At 41.2% G+C, this 19,079-nt stretch overlaps 1 protein-coding gene across 2 annotated transcripts in view; it reads left to right on the top strand.

The window, feature by feature from the left end:
* Positions 1–6,126: 6,126 nt before the first annotated feature.
* The window catches only part of LOC306931279 (methylated-DNA--protein-cysteine methyltransferase-like), a 28,696-nt gene continuing 15,743 nt past the window's right edge, over positions 6,127–19,079 (top strand). Inside the window, exons 1-2 of one of the 2 annotated variants that reach the window (XM_079512581.1) lie at positions 6,127–6,185; positions 8,215–8,361. In XM_079512581.1, coding sequence (XP_079368707.1) covers positions 6,184–6,185; positions 8,215–8,361 — 149 coding nt within the window. In that variant the 5' untranslated portion in view covers positions 6,127–6,183. Of the gene's footprint in view, positions 6,186–8,214; positions 8,362–19,079 lie in introns of those variants that run through there. The other variant, XM_079512582.1, reaches the window with a different exon arrangement.

Genomic DNA, 19,079 nt, shown 5'->3' with positions numbered 1-19,079 from the left:
ATTAAAAACCCTGTGGTTGTATAAGCACCCGGGTAGCAAACCCTGACTTTTTTCCCTATTAAACCATTTTGGCCTGACATCGAAATTTAAAAAAAATGTCTCTTTAAAATTTCTTTTTTTCTGAAAAACCTCATGTTTCTATATCAGTGGTTCTTAATATTTCATGTCAAGAACCCCAAAAATTATATGTAATATTATGCCGCCGACCCCCATCTGAAAATATGTTGGGACCCCCCAGAATCAAAGATTTGAGTTAAAAAAAGTTCCCTCTGAAAGAATATATATATATATTCAAAGATTTGAGGCACATTTTCACGACTTTTCAAAAATAGCAGACCTACAAGCTCGTAGCGCGCCACTCGGTGGCGCGCTACGAGCTCGTAGGTCTGCTATTTTTCAATAGCTAAAGCATAACATAATGCTAACACCAAAAGGGGTTCCCGCCCAGAATGGGTTAAACGTATATTCATGCATTGCACTGAGATGCTATTCATGTGTTTCACCATCCCATTCATTCTCCTTTGCGTGATAATAGAATCAAATGTATTATGTATTACTAATCACATGATAACAGCCTTTGGTGTCAGTTCTGCATGTAGATTCCAAAATGCAGTGTGTACAAGAAAACCCATTGCCTTTTTAACAGTGGCCTGAGGGAGCACAATTGTCCCTTAGCCTCCATAACCATTGACACAAAAGGTCCCCAAACAATTTCAAATCACTTCTTTATTTCTCTGTCTTATATAATCCACCCACATTATTAAATCTACCACCTTCTGGGACTGTACTGATACAATAATATTACAGTGCTGAAATGTTTACATTTGAGGCTGCTAGCTTTACACTTGTTATAAACATGTATGCCCTTAGGACTCGCAGAATATGTATGCATACTACTTGGCCTAAATGAGGCCCGGGTCATTCTGCTTTTAAGAGGGGTCAATATTACCTCAAGCAAGAGGCCATAGCCAACATCAGAACCTGACTGAGCAGAAAATGGCTCCCGATATTCACAGATGAGAGCTGTTATACATTAAACATGCTTGTAAATATTCACTAGTCAGACCATTCAAATGGAAAATATGTTTTGGGTCAAAGGTCTGTGAAAATGTTGTCTCCAGAGGAAGTCCCCTTAGAGTAGCAGCAGTGATGATAACGGGGGTGAAACACCCATAGGGGACTTGAGGAGAACATTAGGAGTTGTTTTACATGTTTGACTGTGGGAAAAGCAATGATAGCTCTGAGATAAATGATGGGCACTTATCACACTGGACTGACCTCGAGCTACGCACCACAGGTAATGGAATGTTTTGCTTCCATCAATTATATGCAGCCAAGCTGAATCACAATGCATTAGGGGCCAACACACATTTTTTCTGAGTAATTAAACTGAACTGTTATATCACTGGTTTAGCATATGAATATAAGAATACAGTGTTTTAAATCCTTTCGTATCAAAGTATGATACTCTTTGTGAATCCTTAACAATAATCCTCAATGGAACCTAAGAATAGCCCAAGCACAAAAGGAGCAAGCATTATACGCAAACGTCAATTTTATTAGCGGGTTCGTCTCACTGACAGGATCACATGGCTCGGAAATTATTTCATCATGTTGAAGTCCAACTGTGGGACTACGGTGTTATCTACTATTTTTGTCTCTCTCTGCCGTATATTTCAGAGGCCAGGAACAATGTAGTCTGACAGACATATTCTTTATGAGGGGCTCGTGGTCTCTCTAATTTGACACAGTTGTCAGAGATAAAGCTCCTTAGAGAGTGTGGCCATGCTCTGGGTAAGAATGGGGATTAAATTAACACCCCCACCTTCACATCCTCTGACCCCAATACTAGAGAATAAAACATACATGGAGGAGACTCACTTGAACACCACACTTCCTCCTTAAACCCTGTTTTATTTTTTTTAACACATTTAGGGGGGGATCTCCTTTGAAATAGTGCTTGGGTCCAAATTATTGCTGAATGAAAAACAGCATCGTCCACCACGCTTCTTTATTATTGATGTTACACAACGGTGTAAATTCATCACAGAACAACAATGACCACGGGCATAATTTGGATAATATCCAAAAGAAGGATGATTATATCAGGTAACCACACTGTAAATCAACGAGCGGCTTTACCGTAAATGTTGGCCAATGAGAGAGAAATGACACACCGAGCCCCCCCTCCACGCAATGTAACAATACACCGCCCTTCTCCTTGGTAGTTTCCTATCAAATGACCCGAGCACGTAAAATCAAATCAACACTGGAATGGATCATATCAAATTCTAATGAAAACATAATGTGCTCTTAAAATGTGTGTTGGCCCGGCAGCCAGTCATCCAGAGAGCCCCCCCCCCCCCCCCCCAGATGACGTGATGAATAGAGAACACCGATGGAATATGCATCAAAGTCAAGCTCATGATTTATGTAATAGCAGTCACTTGGACACTGATTAGCTGCTCTGTCAAGCGTGTAATACGAGAGGCACAACCCCTGGTTTATCAGTCATTTATCTGAAGTGCGTCCTGATATTATCACTGGATCCTAATGTCATCATTATGCCGCACAGCATGTGCGGGCCAGTGTGTCACGGTGCCGGCGACACAGCCTGTCAGGAGTTCAAGCCTCTTCATTTGCAAAGTGCTCAGACATTCATAGCACTATGTCAACAGTAAAATAGAGAAGCCACATCATATCAGAGACAGGGAGGACGGAGGCACACAGGCACACTAAATAAGTGGGCACTGGAGGGGTATAGGAAAATATTTTCACGTCTTTGTGTGACCACAGTGTTTCCTTATCTGGTGATCTGGCTAATTCAGCGGAGAGGACTGGAATAACACGGTGTCAAAGTACAAAGAATAAAATAGCTAGTTCGCTTTTAGTTTTTGAGTTAAGTTTTTTTTGTATGGCTGCTTTATGGATTGATTTATAAGAACAAGTCATAATAACATCCACGGTACGGTGCACTCAATATGCACAGTGAGAACGCACCCCAGACCTCCTCTGTGTGCAACGTGAGGCCCCTCAGAGCCATTTCTCCTGATTTAAATGCGTGCTCACACGCGGCACCGTGCGAGAGGATGCACTGTCGCTGTTCCAGTCTGTCAGGACTCTTCTGATCTGCACTCCTACATGTCTTCTATCATGAATGACTTCAACTCCTCCCACGTCAACATGAGAGTGAGACTGCAAACACAGGAAAACAGATAGTGTATGACTGAGCTCTGACAATCAAACACTATACTGTAGCGGATATGGGGCAAAAATTGCTCATAAACAATTTCTGTCCCTCCCAAAAAAAGAGTCGTGGTTGTTATTCTCACAAACATCTGGTTCGTGTACACTAAAAAGGAAGCCGTACTGTGGTATAAGTCCATCAACACCTCACACAAACAAAAATAGTGAGGGAAGCTGCACAGGAAAGTGCGCTCTTTGAGTCTCAAACAAAAGATATTAGCCTTGTTTCCAATGCAAAAAGGGCACCACACCTTGGCACCGATGCTGCTCACAATCAAAGGAACAGCCGTCACCAGTGGAACTGTGTTTTTAAAGGATATCTTAAAAAGATTGAAAATACGTGTCATTATGGAAAACAATTGAGTGTGGAACCTTTGGTATAATACTGTGCAGGTCATGCACACAATTCAGGCTTCTCTTTTCATCTCCACCACGACCAAAGTATATTTCCTGTTTTCCCCCTACCTCCATTTATCTGTTAAATATGTATCCTGGCATCATAAAATGTGTAATTCTTGAAAAAAAAGCGTTGACAATATAGTGCTTTATATGACAAATAATCACCTACAAACAAAACTGGATAATAATTCGCAGAGGCTGTCCCTGAATATATTGGACATTGTAAAATGTAATGCACACCTTTCTTAATCTTTATCTAAACATGAAATAAAATAAACAGCAAAAACACAACAAAAAATTAACATCCACCGTTACTACAGTAAAGAACAATGCATGGTGATTCTGTGGCCACTGAAATGTGCTATTATGAATTCAAACAGTATGGCCCAGAAGATCCAGCAGAGGGGGCTGCTTACTGCAATCATATGCTGATTAATTGAGCTTGATTCTCCCCATGCTGTGAACATAAGTTGTCCCACACTGTAGGCTACATGTTGGTATGTGGGTAAAGGTTAGAAGGCTTTACCTATGTCACCTTTTACCACAGGTAGCCCTTCACACCATTTGTGATACAACATTAAGAAAACAGTGGTTTTCTGATTATCCCTCATCAAGCCTAAATCAAACTAGGTTATGTTCATTTTTATTAATTGTGCATGTTCCTCTCTAATTAGCTAATGAGAGACAAAAAGCAGGTTTAGAGCGGCAAAATGCAAATGACTCTTAGAAAATAGCACAAAAAGTAAATGGCAAGGCTGAGAATCATCCTTCATTGAAATGTCAGAGATAAATGGCTCAAATGTCACATCAATTAAAACGGGGGACAGTTAGTAGTTCATTAACCCGTTTAGGCCTGACTTTGATATTTTAAAAATGTCTTCTAAATTCTGACAGTTTTCTGAAAGATGTTTCTGTATCGGTGGTGCTCCATATTTCATGACAAGAACCCCAAAAATGATCTGTAATTGTCCACCAACCCCCATCTGAAAATATGTTGTTCCAGGAACCCCTCAGAAGCAAAGATTTGAGTTCAAAACGTTCACTCTGAAAGAATATATATTCAAAGATTTGTGCCATATTTTCACGATTTTTCAAAAATAGCAGACCTACGAGTTCGTAGCGCGGCACTCGGTGCCGCGCTATGAGCTTGTAGATCTGCTATTTTTCAATAGCTAAATTACAACATAATGTATGTAACCACCAAAAGGGGTTCCCGCTCAAAATGGGTTAAAGAGAGAGCCATATTGCACCGTCGGGTACCGTTGCCAACCCTTACTATCTGGGGCAGACTGGCAGCGGGTCCAGATGGCACGGAAATCCTCACAGATTTCAAAATGGTCTCTGCAGGGGTGGCGTTTTTTTTCCCTGCTTTCCACCCTCCACACGGAGACGGGGTGTGGGCCACAGGCCCATGATGTGATGTAGGCCTATACACTTTTCCAAATGGAGGCATGCAGAACAGTTGAAGGTGCCATGGAAGTAAAAATAAAACAGAGGTCACAACACAAACTTCTAAAGTAACCTAACATATAATGGATGCAACTACATTTAGCTAGAATCTGTTTTCCACTACTAGTCCTGACTGTCCCAGAAATCAAATGACAACAGCCTCAGAAGAACACCTTTAACCACTTTTTAACCTGGTGTTCCAATTTGGGGAATATGTATTAATACCTACAAACATTTTTTTTTTTTTAAATGTTTTGAAAATAGTAGTATCTACAAGCTCACAATGTGTTGCCCTGTCACACGCTGTGAACTTGTATATCAGCTATTTTCAAAATAATGTAGAATTATTTTTACTTCCTTATAAATCACTAGTGATTTATATACGTATAAACCAGGCCTATGCTAAAGAGCAATGCTGTTGTTTTTTTATTGACCTTGCTACTTAAGGACTACAAGGACAATAGAATAGTAATTAATTAATTATCAATGTACAAAGCTTTAATAGTAAAGTAACAGTGTATAGCTGCATTAGATTACAGCCTATCGCACATTTACACATGTCTGTTCTTGGCACAATGTCTTTACTTCTTCACTTATGTTGGAATTCACATACATAAAAGCTATTAGTTATGTTTGTTGTGAATTATATTATTATTATTATAGGCTACTGACCAAGAAGCTCTAAAAATATGTAACCCCAGCTGGGGTATACCTTAGCTGCCTGACTGTTAGTTAGTACCCTGGCCTACATATATGGACACTTGGATAGCTGCCTTTACTTTATGATCTAAATGTATATGCCTACGTATTTCTCACAGTGGTCTCCTTTATGAGAAAAATAGATTTTAAGTAGTATTTATGTTCAATTTACCTCCCTGGACTCCAGGACCATTCCCTGAACCACAGTAAGAGGCAGAACACCAGGGGGAGAGAACACTTTGTCGAACCAATCAGCGAGCAGCACTCCGCCGTTGCGTCTTCTGATTGGCCGCCTCAACCACGTTGTCGGGAGAAACAGGAACAGAGATTCAGCCCTCATTGTTTTGCAATTTGCAGAGAGGAAAAGCAGCATCGACCGCAAGGCACTGCATGTAAGATAACCGCTCCGAAAACGGTTTAAATACATTATACGTTTAATAACACGTACATAAAAGCGTTCAGAGGTAGGTATGCAAGCAGGGAACCTGCATACACACATGACATGAAGCAGGCTTATACACACCGTGTATTTATGCTAAGGGGTGATTTATGAAACATTTCTTTGGTAGTTTGGTTTGAAATAACCTGTCGTCAAAGAGTTTAAGAGTTCGCAAAGTCTAGTTTTACCATGAATTGAACATTTTCATTATACATAATGGAATTATGATGACGTCTCAAAACACCGGGGATAGCAGCACGTGGATTATTGATTCCCAAAGAAAGTAACGCCAAAGCCCAACTCTAGTCTCCATCCATACCTTTCCAATTCCAGTTGAAGTGACCGCCTGATGCTGTCTCGTTGAAAGATTCTTATCTACCATAAAAGCGATACAGTAAATGACATGTGCTCATGCTGTACTGTTTTGAAATCGCCTCTTTTCCACACGGGTTGCTTGTGTATTGAGCCGTGTGTACTGTAGTAGCCTACAACAAATTCTGCTCTGGATTTGTGTGCAATGATAGGCAACTCAATAAACATACATGTTTAATGTGTGCTGTGCTAAACACTCACTGAGGATATCCACCCGACCATGAACATTTAACACAGATGATTATTTTCAGAATATTAATGTAAAAAAAATGAAAGGCCATTATTATTCCCAAACTCCATTATTATATTACAGTGTTGTTTATTGTCCACCATGGTGTACACTCACTGCAGCACAGGCTACCATTTTGGTAAGGTTTGGCTTAATTGACAATCAAGTCAAATGAATCCATTAAAAAAATACAATGGGAGCTTGTACTGCACATTCATGTTACATCTGTGACTGCACAATGATCTGCCCATACTGTAACCACATGTCTGGTGGTGTGTGGTTTCAAATTAAATCCATTGTAAATTAATCATTACATTGCCAACGTCTATGAAATATATAAACATTGTATTAAAACATCCAGTGTTTGCTTAATATATTCCTAGACTTTTTATTTTATTTATTTCACTTTCTCTATAATAGTAGAGCCATTGAGAGTGGTAGTATAGTGTGTGACACCTCAAAGCTTTAAATGTAGCCTAAATGTTTGTGTTGATTCTGAACTTAAACAGTAGCCTAAACCCGTTCTGAGATTTTGCTAAATTGCAGAAATCCTTTTTCGACAGATACATAACCGGTCATTATAAATGTAATTTTCCGACAGAAAATGCTGATGATGAATCGTTATGGACATCAATATTCAAAATGGCCAAAGGAAAAACAAAACACGTGACTGGGCCTTTAAAATGTGAGAGTTAATGTCGGTGTGGACAGCTAGTTTTCAGGTCAGAGGAGTTTCAGAAGGAGTGATTCCTTGGTAGGAACCTTTACAATCAGTGTGACCTTTATTTATTATAACCTCCATCTCTCAAAAACTCACATATAACATAGTCAATCATCTCTCCTTCCCTCAAAGTAAAAATAAAAAAGAAACTGCTGTCTGGTTATTGCCAGTATCCATCTCAGTCGTCAGAAAAGCTGCACGTTTTTGCTGTTGTTAGGGCTGGAAACCAGAATCCCATCGGAGTTGCACCCTAAGGAACAAATTTAATGCTAGAAAAACATCCCGGCCATCAACCAAAAATGACGGATTGAAAATAATGTCGAGCTATCTGGGGAATCCCCCACCAGACAAGGGAACAGACTGCATTGTTTTTCTCATTTATGTGATATATAGAACAGAAAGGAGGGAAAAATGGGCGATTTATTGGTTAGATAGGCGTATTCTTTCCCATGCACGAAATAAATATTAGATAGTAATGTAGGGATCAAGTCAAATCATGACATTGTTCAGGGGGCTAGGTGTTCAAATATGTAACTCATCACGTGTTGGCGGCCCACTAGCTTTTCAATAGATCATGCGATGCAAATAAGTGTGGGAAATGCTGAAAGTTACCACATGAATATGTCAATGAGCACGGTGTAATTTGTGGTCTCTTAGCAGGGCGGGCGAGATGAAGAAGCGGGGGGAGAGACCGTGCACTCAGAAGACCATCTCATTGCTCAGCCCCCTGGGGAGGATCCGAGTGAGCGCATGTGAGAATGGTGTGCACACCATCCAGATCCTAATGGATGTCGCACCTGCTGAAAGGTACTGTACAACAGCCCGGTGTGTGTGTGTGCCGGTGACGTGATAAACAAAAGGTGTGAAATTTACAGGCAAGACAGAATCCACTACCCGTGATGGAGTGCCGCCATTCCTCATCGCAAGCAGGGCATGTTTGTAGATCCCACAAGAAATATCCTCGGAGAAAGTTGGGCAAATATGAGCAGGCGCAAGAAATATGAGGGGCTCCTAGAATATATAGTTGGACTCGAAATTAGATTTGTGATGGCATGTGGTTGTGATTCTTCCCGCAGTATATTTGAAATTTCAGAAAACATAAATAAAAATAACTGTTTATTACCCACGAGGGAGTTGATTAGAGCCACAGCCTGTGGGGTCATTAAAGGTCAAGGGGGGGCACGGCATGCTACTTCCTGCTTATTTATGTTCCTTTCGAGTCCTGTACAGTACAGTTGTTCTTGGGTGTCAGCCTACATTCAAAACAGAAATATCCCATTAAAGTCTTGGCCCTTTCCATCCATAAACATCCCTAGAATGTCATCTGTCTCAGTGAAGTGATTCCAACTGATTAAAGCATCAGCATCAGTAAGGACTTATTTCTTTTTTTCCCCCCCAACAAATTCCCATTTCCAGGTCTACACTCTACATCTACAGATTAGTTTTGATTAGATTGAAATTAAATATCCATGTATCACAGATTCACATTTGATAAACTTGATTGGTTTGGGAAATTAAACTGGGTTTCCAAACGCCGCCGCCCAGATAGGAAGTCATCCTTTTGAAAATGTATGGCAAAAAAATTCTAATTTATGGAAACCCATTAATGGTCTTGTACATTATACCTCAACATGTGTTTTCCTTCTCGACTGTCTCTGCTATTTCCTAAAATTCATCAAGCAGTGAAAAACATTCCACTTGTTGTTAATGAGTTGAAGTGAGGAAATTAATAATATGGAATTTTGATTATGGAAGATGTCCTGCAACCATGTGCGAGCACCTTTCTCCCTCTCTTCCTGAACAGGGTTTAATTTGTGTGTTCAGGTTCAGTAGGAATATGCAAATTAATCTAATGATTCGCATCAGTAGATCATTTCTCAGTTTAATATCGTTTGCTATGTCGGTCATAAGTGTAGTTCCGATTACATCGCTCCCCTGTATGTTCTCAAACGTGTGAGCTCAACACCACTAAACCAAATATTTTGATTTTTATCGTGACCAGTTGAATATAATATTACAGTCACAGGATAGCAAAAGAAGCAATAGCCAGCTCTGGAGTAAGTTACACAATGTAAACAGGCATTAAGACAGGCAAAGAAAATATGGGCTTATCTTTGCTAGCGGCTTTACATGTAGATCTCACAAAAGCCGGCCTATGCCAGTAATAGTTCAGGTCAGCCATTTCCATTGATTTATTTATGACATACTAAACAAGGCTCTTTCTAGCTTTGGATGTGGTATGATGCAGGCTTAGCTAGTCAGTATGATAAATGGTCCCTGACAACATATTTTGGATAACGGAAATGGTTAAGGTTCATGCACATCACCACCAAAGGAAGTCACCAATGTGTCTGAAAAGGAGTCGAAGCCTGGAAGCTTTTCATGACTGAATCTGCGCCCTGCCTGCCTGCCTTGCCTGCCACGTTCACAATTGGTTGCCGTCGAGCAGCGCGAGTAGCAACAAAAGCACCGGCGACATTGATAGATAGTTATTGATAAATGCCATTATAGCTACATAAACGCACTTGAAGCATTGCTTACACACCATGACCGTCAGCTCTTTCTAATAGAAACGTCTCAAGCCCCTTTTGCTTCCTAACTGATCTTAGGAACATTTTCCCTGAAATCAACCTCCTCCGCCAGTCTAACGACAGCCCTAAAGGCACTATCAGATGAACAAATTCATTACATCTCAACAACCCCTGTTGGGGCCTTACACAGCAGCTCCCTGTTAACCAGCCACCACCCCCCCACCATCCCCCCCGCCCCTTAGTTTAGCATGGTCATAGCGTTCCGCAGAAAAATGATACGCATTTTGTTTACAGGAGATTACTATTATCTGAAATATGATGCTTCTCGCCCTCTTTCACACAAGAGTATACAGACATATAATACGAGAGGAAAACATAGGGCACTTTTTTTATTAGGGTGAAAAATGGAAAAAAAGGGGGCTGGACTTCTGCCCCGAGACATTTTTTTGTGGGCATATTATTTTACAATGCTTTGATCAATTTGTCTGTCAAGCTTGCTTGAGATGTGGGGGAGCCGGAGAAAAGCAATTTAGCTTGTGAGGTCCTCAATAGAAATGTACTACAGGAGCCCGGGTGTGACATGTTGCATTAGAACCTGAGTAGCCTTTATTGCTAGATAATGTCGCGAGGCAATGCCGATATCAATCACTCTTTAACAGCTGGTATGATGTGTTTTTATGAAGTGGAACAAAAATAATGCACGAGGCATTTTTCAAGAAAAATAATTGATTTAATTCGGGGGGTAAGGGATTTCTGCTTTTTAACAACAACACACAAAAACAAACAGTGAGAAATACAGACACTAAATATGCCAGGAGCCACTAACTGTTAAGAATAAGCTCTTTGCTTTTTTTGCTTCTATAGAAAATTCTAATTAATAATACACAGATAAACAATAAACATTCTGTCTCATTTGCATATAGATATAAACAATATATTTCTGTATCTGAATTCCCAGCACACACAGGGTCACGTGATCTGCTGAAAATCCTAAGTGGCTCAAACCAAAAAAAATTATCATTATATTTCCCAAGCCATAAATCCGCCTTTTTTTTTCTTCTCCCTCTGACACAAAGCCTTATAAATCTGTGTCTTGTGATTTTTCACATTGCACATTGTTTTTAGTTAATGATTTTCATCTGTTTGTTGTTCCTGTGATAGCGGGGAAACGTACCATATGTTCCAGCAAAAGACAAATGATTAGCAAATGAAATTCCGGACAGCTGTCTGACTGAAAGCGTTTGGTTGATAGCATTCTGCTACCATAATTAGCTTAACCCATTCTGGGCGGGAACCCCTTTTGGTGTTTTAAACATTATGTTATAATTTAGCTATTGAAAAATAGCAGATCTACAAGCTCATAGCGCGCCACCGAGTGGCGCGCTACGAGCTTGTAGGTCTGCTATTTTTGAAAATTTGTGAAAATATTTATTTCAGAAAACTTGGATTTAGAAGATTTTTTTTTAAATTTCGAGGTCAGGCCTAAATGGGTTAAGCTTTGGGTTAATTAACTTTCTACCTGGATATGCATAATAATAGCATTCTGCAGAAAGCCAAAGAAGCTTCCAGTATATCAGGCAAGCAAAGGGCTGGCTTTTATATTTTGTATTTCGGCTGCATATTTCAATTTCAAGAGGGCGATTTAAACTCGGGGAGCATCGTCAAATATTGTAGATTTTACTCTCCAAGCCCAGATAATTCTGAAACAATAGGGGTGTATTATGTGGCAGAAATGCCATTTCTGAATGTAATTAAAGCGGATGAAAGCAATCACCGATTTTTAAACGCTTTTGTCTAGCATCGGGCCCTACTTGTAATTTAAAAAAAGAAAATACCCATCAGGAGGAGAAAGGAGGCAAGGAGAACCCCCAAGTCCTTATATAAGAGGGCTGTTGAGATTGAAGTGAAGTACAACAGTAATTAGTCTTTTGTATGAATTTGCTGGCCATGGTCATGATTAGTTAAGCATGTGAGGGGGAACTGCATAGCTCTTAAGGAGGAGGGTGTTAAAGTCTATTTATCACCAGTTATCCTCACAGCTTTCCATTATCACCGACAACACTGGATGTGCCTGAGAACCGCCTAATTGTTCTGAGGTGGAGTGTGTTTTTTTGTGTCGAACCCGTCACCCACCCCCCCCCCCCCTCCCAGTCACATTGGCATTCATATGCGGCCAGCCATTTTCCATCTATCCAGCCCTAACCCATTCAGGCCTGACGTCGAAATAAAAAAAAAAATCATGTTCTAAATCATGACAATTTTCTGAAAGATTTGAGGCACATTATGTTTCTGTATAAGTGGTGCTCAATATTTCATGTCAAGAACCCCAAAAATGATATGTAATATGCCTCCGCCCCCCCATCTGAAAATATGTTCTTCCAGGGACCTCCCCAGAAGCAAAGATATGAGTTAAAATGTTCACTCTGTAAGTCTCTAACAATATATATTCAAAGATTCGAGGCACATTTTCACAAATTTCCAAAAAATAGCAGACCTACAAGTTCATAGCGCGGCACTCGGTGCCGCGCTATGAGCTTGTAGATCTGCTATTTTTCAATAGCTAAATTATAACATAATGTTATGTATAACCACCACCAAAAGGGGTTCCCGCTCAAAAGGGGCTAATACCCAAGCTGTCACAACAGCTTTTACACACTACCGACACTGGTGTGAAATATCTGAGGTGATGCATTTATCGTTTTTCTCACACTCACGTGGCGCTGTGTGTGAATCAATGTCCTGGTTCACGCTGAATAACACAGTATTCTAAATGTGTTTCCTGTGCGGGGGGCTGTTTATCCCATTGAGACCTGGAACGCATCCATGTCACGTTAGCGTTTAACCACATTAACCATTAACCCATTTTGGGGCGGGAACCCCTTTTGGTGTTTTAAACATTGTTATAATTTAGCTATTGAAAAATAGCAGATCCACAAGCTCATAGCGCGCCACCGAGTGGCGCGCTATGAACTTGTAGGTCTGCTATTTTTGAAAAATCGTTAAAATGTGCCTCAAATCTTTCCGAAAATTGTCATGATTTAGAAAACTTTTTTTTTTAAATTTCGACGTCAGGCCTGAATGGGTTATTTGATGTGCGCCGCACACCTTGGACCATATCAACAACTTTGGGTACTTCTGTGTCTCTGTTTGGGCTCTCCATCTCTCTGCACCGCCGCCGCCACCCCACCCCCTTCTCTCTCTCTCTCTCTCTCTCTCTCTCTCTCTCTCTCTCTCTCTCTCTCTCTCTCTCTCTCTATCCATCTCTCTTTCACACATGCTTTAGATGATTAGAATACATAATTTAACCCATTCAGGCCTGACGTCGAAATTTAAAAAAAAAAGTTTTCTAAATCATGACAATTTTCGGAAAGATTTGAGGCACATTTTAACGATTTTTCAAAAATAGCAGACCTACAAGTTCATAGCGCGCCACTCGGTGGCGCGCTATGAGCTTGTAGATCTGCTATTTTTCAATAGCTAAATTATAACAATGTTTAAAACACCAAAAGGGGTTCCCGCCCCAAAATGGGTTAATGGTTAATGTGGTTAAACGCTAACGTGACATGGATGCGTTCCAGGTCTCAATGGATTAAATTAGTTTGGATGGATATGCTCAATTTTGAAATCTCTTTAACAATTATGTACCCAACTAATAAGCTTAGGATTGAGGGAAAAAACAAATACAAAACAAAAAACACGGCGACGTGTAATATAAATTGAGATCCGCTCGATCACAATTCAACCGTAATAAAGTAGGTGGTGAAGACTTTCTGCTCTAGCTGACCCCGGTCCCTTTTTAGAAATGTATTTATAAATGATTCATTGTGAAAATGTGTAATGATATTCAGATTCATTTTTGATATTGTCGTTAAAAAAAAGCGGCTGCCTTTAGAATTGTGTTTTTCTCACATTGTGAAGTACAGTACTCAGCTGCGAATTCATTAACCCATGTAGGCCTGACGTCGGAATTTAAAAAATTTCTTCTAAATCATAACTGGAATACCTCATGTATCAGTGGTTCTCAATATTTCATGTCAAGGACCCCAAAAATTATATGTAATTGGGCCACCGACCACCATCTGAAAATATGTTGGTCCAGGAACCCCTCAGAAGCAAAGATTTGAGTTTAAAAACGTTCGCTCTGAAAGAATATATATTCTTTTTTTATGATTTAAAATGTTATTGCTTTTTCAGTTTCAGTTTAAGGGAATAACTGAGAATAATCATAATCATAATCATAATCATAATCATACCATTAAGACAACAAATGAAACAAAACTAGACAAGAAAAGAATAAAAACATTACACTACGAAACCTTTACAGAAAAGATGAAAGAATATATATTCAAAGATTTGTGCCACATTTTCACGACTTTTCAAAAAATAGCAGACCTACAAGCTCGTAGCACGCCACTCGGTGGCGCGCTATGAGCTTGTAGATCTGCTATTTTTCAATAGCTAAAGCATAACATAATGCTTGAAACACCAAAAGGGGTTCCCGCCCCAAATGGGTTAAGGTGCTGCTCCCACTGGCCCCGGCCTCCCAGCCTGGACCCATCTGCGCTCTGCATTTATGCCTCTCGTCTCCCGGGACAGGCCTCCAATCAGGCTGCCTGTGCCATTTCCTGTGTAAACCAACACCTGTGTATAACACGCTACCTGTAAACCGCCCTCCCCCCCCTACGCAAGGCGAGGCATTCTGACATTCACTTGTCAATCGGATGGAAAAATCTTTGCGAACGCCGTGTGATTTCCTAAAATGGAAACCTCCTCGGTATGACGGTGGCGCCGGTTTGCCTGAGAGGGAGGCTGTATGTGCTGGAGATGTGACTTAACCCATTTTGGGTGGGAACCCCTTTTGGTGTTAGCATTATGTTATGCTTTAGCTATTGAAAAATAGCAGATCTACAAGCTCATAGCGCGCCACCGAGTGGCGCGCTACGAGCTTGTAGGTCTGCTATTTTTTTTAAATCGAAGAAAGACTGACATAGAAACATAGCTTTTTCAGAAAACTGTCAGGATGTAGAAGACATTTTTAGAATCTGATCTCAGGTCAAAGCGGGTTAAAAGTAGCTGCCATGTATGTTTTTTGCCCCGCTGTCGACCCGAGAAGTTTCCCGGCACAAAGGGCGACGCCGGTTTGTTTTTTGGGAACTTGATTGGATTCCTGTATCTTCCCCGCACAGCAGGGTATACAGTGTGTAACATACTAAAAAGGCAATATGGGCTATGCGGAGAGAAGATGATGCCGCTCTGACATCTTGGAAGAGGAGTACGAGTCAATTATGCCCAAGTGTTGTTCTTGCTTATCTTCCTGCGGCACCAAACAAGGATTTAGTCAAGGATTTAGGGGTGAGGGGGCGGCGGTGGGGATCATGGTAAGCGGTTCACAACAAAACACTCAAAACTCCTGGGAGCGGGCACTGATTTAAAAATAAATTACAGAAGACGAAGCGCTAACACTCAAGGGCCCTCAGCAGTGCTGGCGTACACAGGTGAAGATTAGCCTCCTCGCTAATCAGAGGAACAAGGCAGTAATTTGCTCCGAACACAGACAGTAATTAGGACTTGGTGACACTGGATTCCCATAATGCCTTTGTGCTTGACGTGGTCAAGTTTTGACAGGGGCTATCCATGCAGGGTCACTGTCCCCCCCCCCCAACGCACCCCCCCCCCCCCCCCACCACAGTCTCTCTCGGCCCTCTTCAGTCGAGGCTCTAGTCTAAAAGGTCCCCGCAGTTACAGGGGATCCCTAATGTACTTTACGTCTCCCTCACTAGGCTCCTTACCATTCGGGGTAATTGGAATCTCTTACTGTGTGCACTTGAGAATAGAGGGCTAAAAATGCTATTTGAAACTGCTCAGTAGTCTGTTGTAGATACACATTGCTGCGTCGAGGTGTGGATACACTACATAATGGAGCAAGAGTTAACCCGTTTAGGCCTGACGTAAAAAAAAAAAAAAAAAAGTCTTCTAACAGTTTTCTGAAATACCCGTGTTTCTTTATCAGTGGTGCTCGATATTTCATGTCAAGGACGCTGAAAATTATCTGTATTTGGCCGCCGACGACCCCCCATCTGAAAATATGTTGTTCCGGGAACCCCTCCAGAAGCAAAGATTCGAGTTCAAAATGTTCGCTCTGAAAGAATATATATTCAAGGTTTTTTGTGCCGCATTTTCACGATTTTTCAAAAAATAGCAGACCTACAAGTTCATAGCGCGGCACTCGGTGCCGCGCTATGAGCTTGTAGATCTGCTATTTTTGAGTGGTGTAAACCACTCCAACAACTGGCTTTGTACCCGTGTCTGTTCGTACCAAAAAAAGCTATGTACCCGTGTCTGTCCGTACCAAATAAAATGAGCACGGTTGCTATGATTTTATTACGTCAGACATTACGTCAGACCACTGCTGATCAGTCTGTATAAGACCTTACACCACTCAGTTCACACAGGTGTGATTTTTCAACAGCTAAAGCATAACATAATGCTTAAAACACCAAAAGGGGTTCCCGCCCAAAATGGCTTAAGGCTGCGGTAATACATGCCTTCACTGACTCGCGTGGTTAGCCAGTAGGGAGAAGAAGGGCCTAATTGTTGTGTGCATTGTTGCCTACTCTGCAGTATTTTACCACCACCTTTATGTATTGGATCGAGCGTCGTGTGGCCTCGTTCAGTGGACACTCGCTAATAAGAGTTGTTGGTTATCCGGAGAGCTGTTAATCCATTTTGGGCGGGAACCCCCTTTTGGTGTTAGCATTATGTTATGCTTTAGCTATTGAAAAAATAGCAGATCTACAAGCTCATAGCGCGCCACCGAGTGGCGCGCTACGAGCGGCGCGCTACGAGCTAAGCTTGTAGGTCTGCTATTTTTGAAAAATCGAAGAACGACTGACATAGAAACATGGCTTTTTCGGAAAACTGTCAGGATGTAGAAGATATTTTTTAGAATCTGATCTCAGGGTCAAAATGGGTTAATCTGGCCCCCGGATGTTTCCTTTACGAAATAACAGTAGCGCAACAACAACAAGGATGGAAATAAAAAAAGCAAACTCGTTATAGCTCAGCATCCTCGAAAGCTCTCGACTTTAGGGCCGCCGCGTCCAGATAGGCATCCCGAATGATCTTCAAATGGTTGAACGGGCCCACATTGAGCATAGTGGCTTTACAATTGTATCACAGCCTTTGGCTGAGAGAGCATCAGGATCTTGACATTCATAGAGACATGCTGTATTTCCCCCCCCCTCCCCCCCTCCTTTTTAGACAGTCATTTTAGGCTTTTTTCATGCTCTCTTGAGTCTTTGACGTCTCTGAGTTAACCCATTTTGACCTGAGATCAGATTCTAAAAATGTCTGTTTGAAAATTACAGTTTTGGCCTGGGTCGTGGCTCAGCGGTCCAGGCACCTTGGCTGGTAATCCAGTCTGGCAGTGTGCCGCGGGTTCGACTCCCGATCCCGACGGCCTTTACTGCATGTCTTCCCCCCCATCTCTCTCCCCATTTCCTGTCAGCCTACTGTCTGTCCCTTCATAAAAAATATAAAATAAAGGCGAAAGCCACAAGAACTATGTCAGTCGTTCTTCGATTTTTCAAAAATTAGCAGACCTACAAGCTCGTAGCGCGCCACTCGGTGGCGCGCTACGAGCTTGTAGATCTGCTAGTTTTCAATAGCTAAAGCATAACATAATGCTAACACCAAAAAGGGGTTCCCGTCCAGAATGAGTTAAGTATCCGCGGCTATAAGGCTAGAGGAAAATATTGGACTGGTCCATGGCCCCTTTCTATTTCATCCTCCGACCCGCGATGTTACCCATGATCGGTGAAGGAGAACTCTGACAGCCGGTGTCAAAAGTGACAGCCGATCGAGTCGGGATGAGCGCCATCACGCTTCACAGGATGGAGGCATGAGTTCCGAGTTTTTCTCTCCTTCTATGTGCACCACACCATTACGCCCCCCCGCCAGATTGCTATGATTCCTTTCAATTAGAGCTTGTGGTTAACCCGTTTTGGGCGGGAAACCCCTTTTGGTGTTAGCATTATGTTATGCTTTAGCTGTTGAAAAATAGCAGATCTACAAGCTCATAGCGCGCCACCGAGTGGCGCGCTACGAGCTTGTAGGTCTGCTATTTTTGTAAAGTCGAAGAACGACTGACATGGAAACGTAGCTTTTTCAGAAAACTGTCAGGATGTAGAAGACATTTTTAGAATCTGATCTCGGGTCAAAACGGGTTAACCTGTTTCCCCTCTCATGCCCACCGTTGATGGAGGAAGTCACATTGAAGAAGTGAAGTTCTAACTCAGAGAGTAGTGGGGGAAAAAGGGGGCATGGGGGACGGGGGGGGGGGGGGGGGCACACTGAACTTCTAACCATGCTAAAGGAAAGTGACAAATAAATTGTCAGCATGTTTTTTTATTTTATTGTATATATTTTTTTTATATCTCTCAGATATACAGTGTTGCCAGTGTTGCCTTTTTATCCTTCTGTCTTTTTTGATTGTTTCTTACGGGATGAAAGATATAACCCCCAAACAGTTATATAAATGCTCAATTCATTCTTTATATTAGAGTGAGAAAATAGGCAGAAACTCCAAATGACTCCCCACTATACGGAGCAATGATTTATGGTAATTGGAAATTGATTGTGACAGGAGCACAATATTAGAAATTCTCTCAAATCACAATCTGCTATCAAGGGAAATATTCCTTTTACTGCTGCAGCAATTCCTGGCTATTTCGGTATTAGTTTCTCATATCCTTATACCTCGAAGTAGAGAAAAAAAAGTACTGTATATGCTTGCCCTAGCTATAGGATATGCTGTTATTCTAATCACTCACAAAAGATAGGTTCATTCAAACAATCACATTTTGTGCACGGTCCACATTTGAGTAGTTTAGTGAAACTGGAACATGGCCAGTTTAACCCATTTAGGCCTGACGTCGATTTTTTAAATGTCTTTTTTTTCTGGAAAAACCTCATGTTTCTATATCAGTGGTTCTT

Source organism: Electrona antarctica, assembly GCF_951216825.1.
Source record: "Electrona antarctica genome assembly, chromosome: 10".
NCBI classification, from domain to species: Eukaryota; Metazoa; Chordata; class Actinopteri; order Myctophiformes; family Myctophidae; genus Electrona; species Electrona antarctica.
This window is presented reverse-complemented; position numbering and strand designations above follow the sequence as displayed.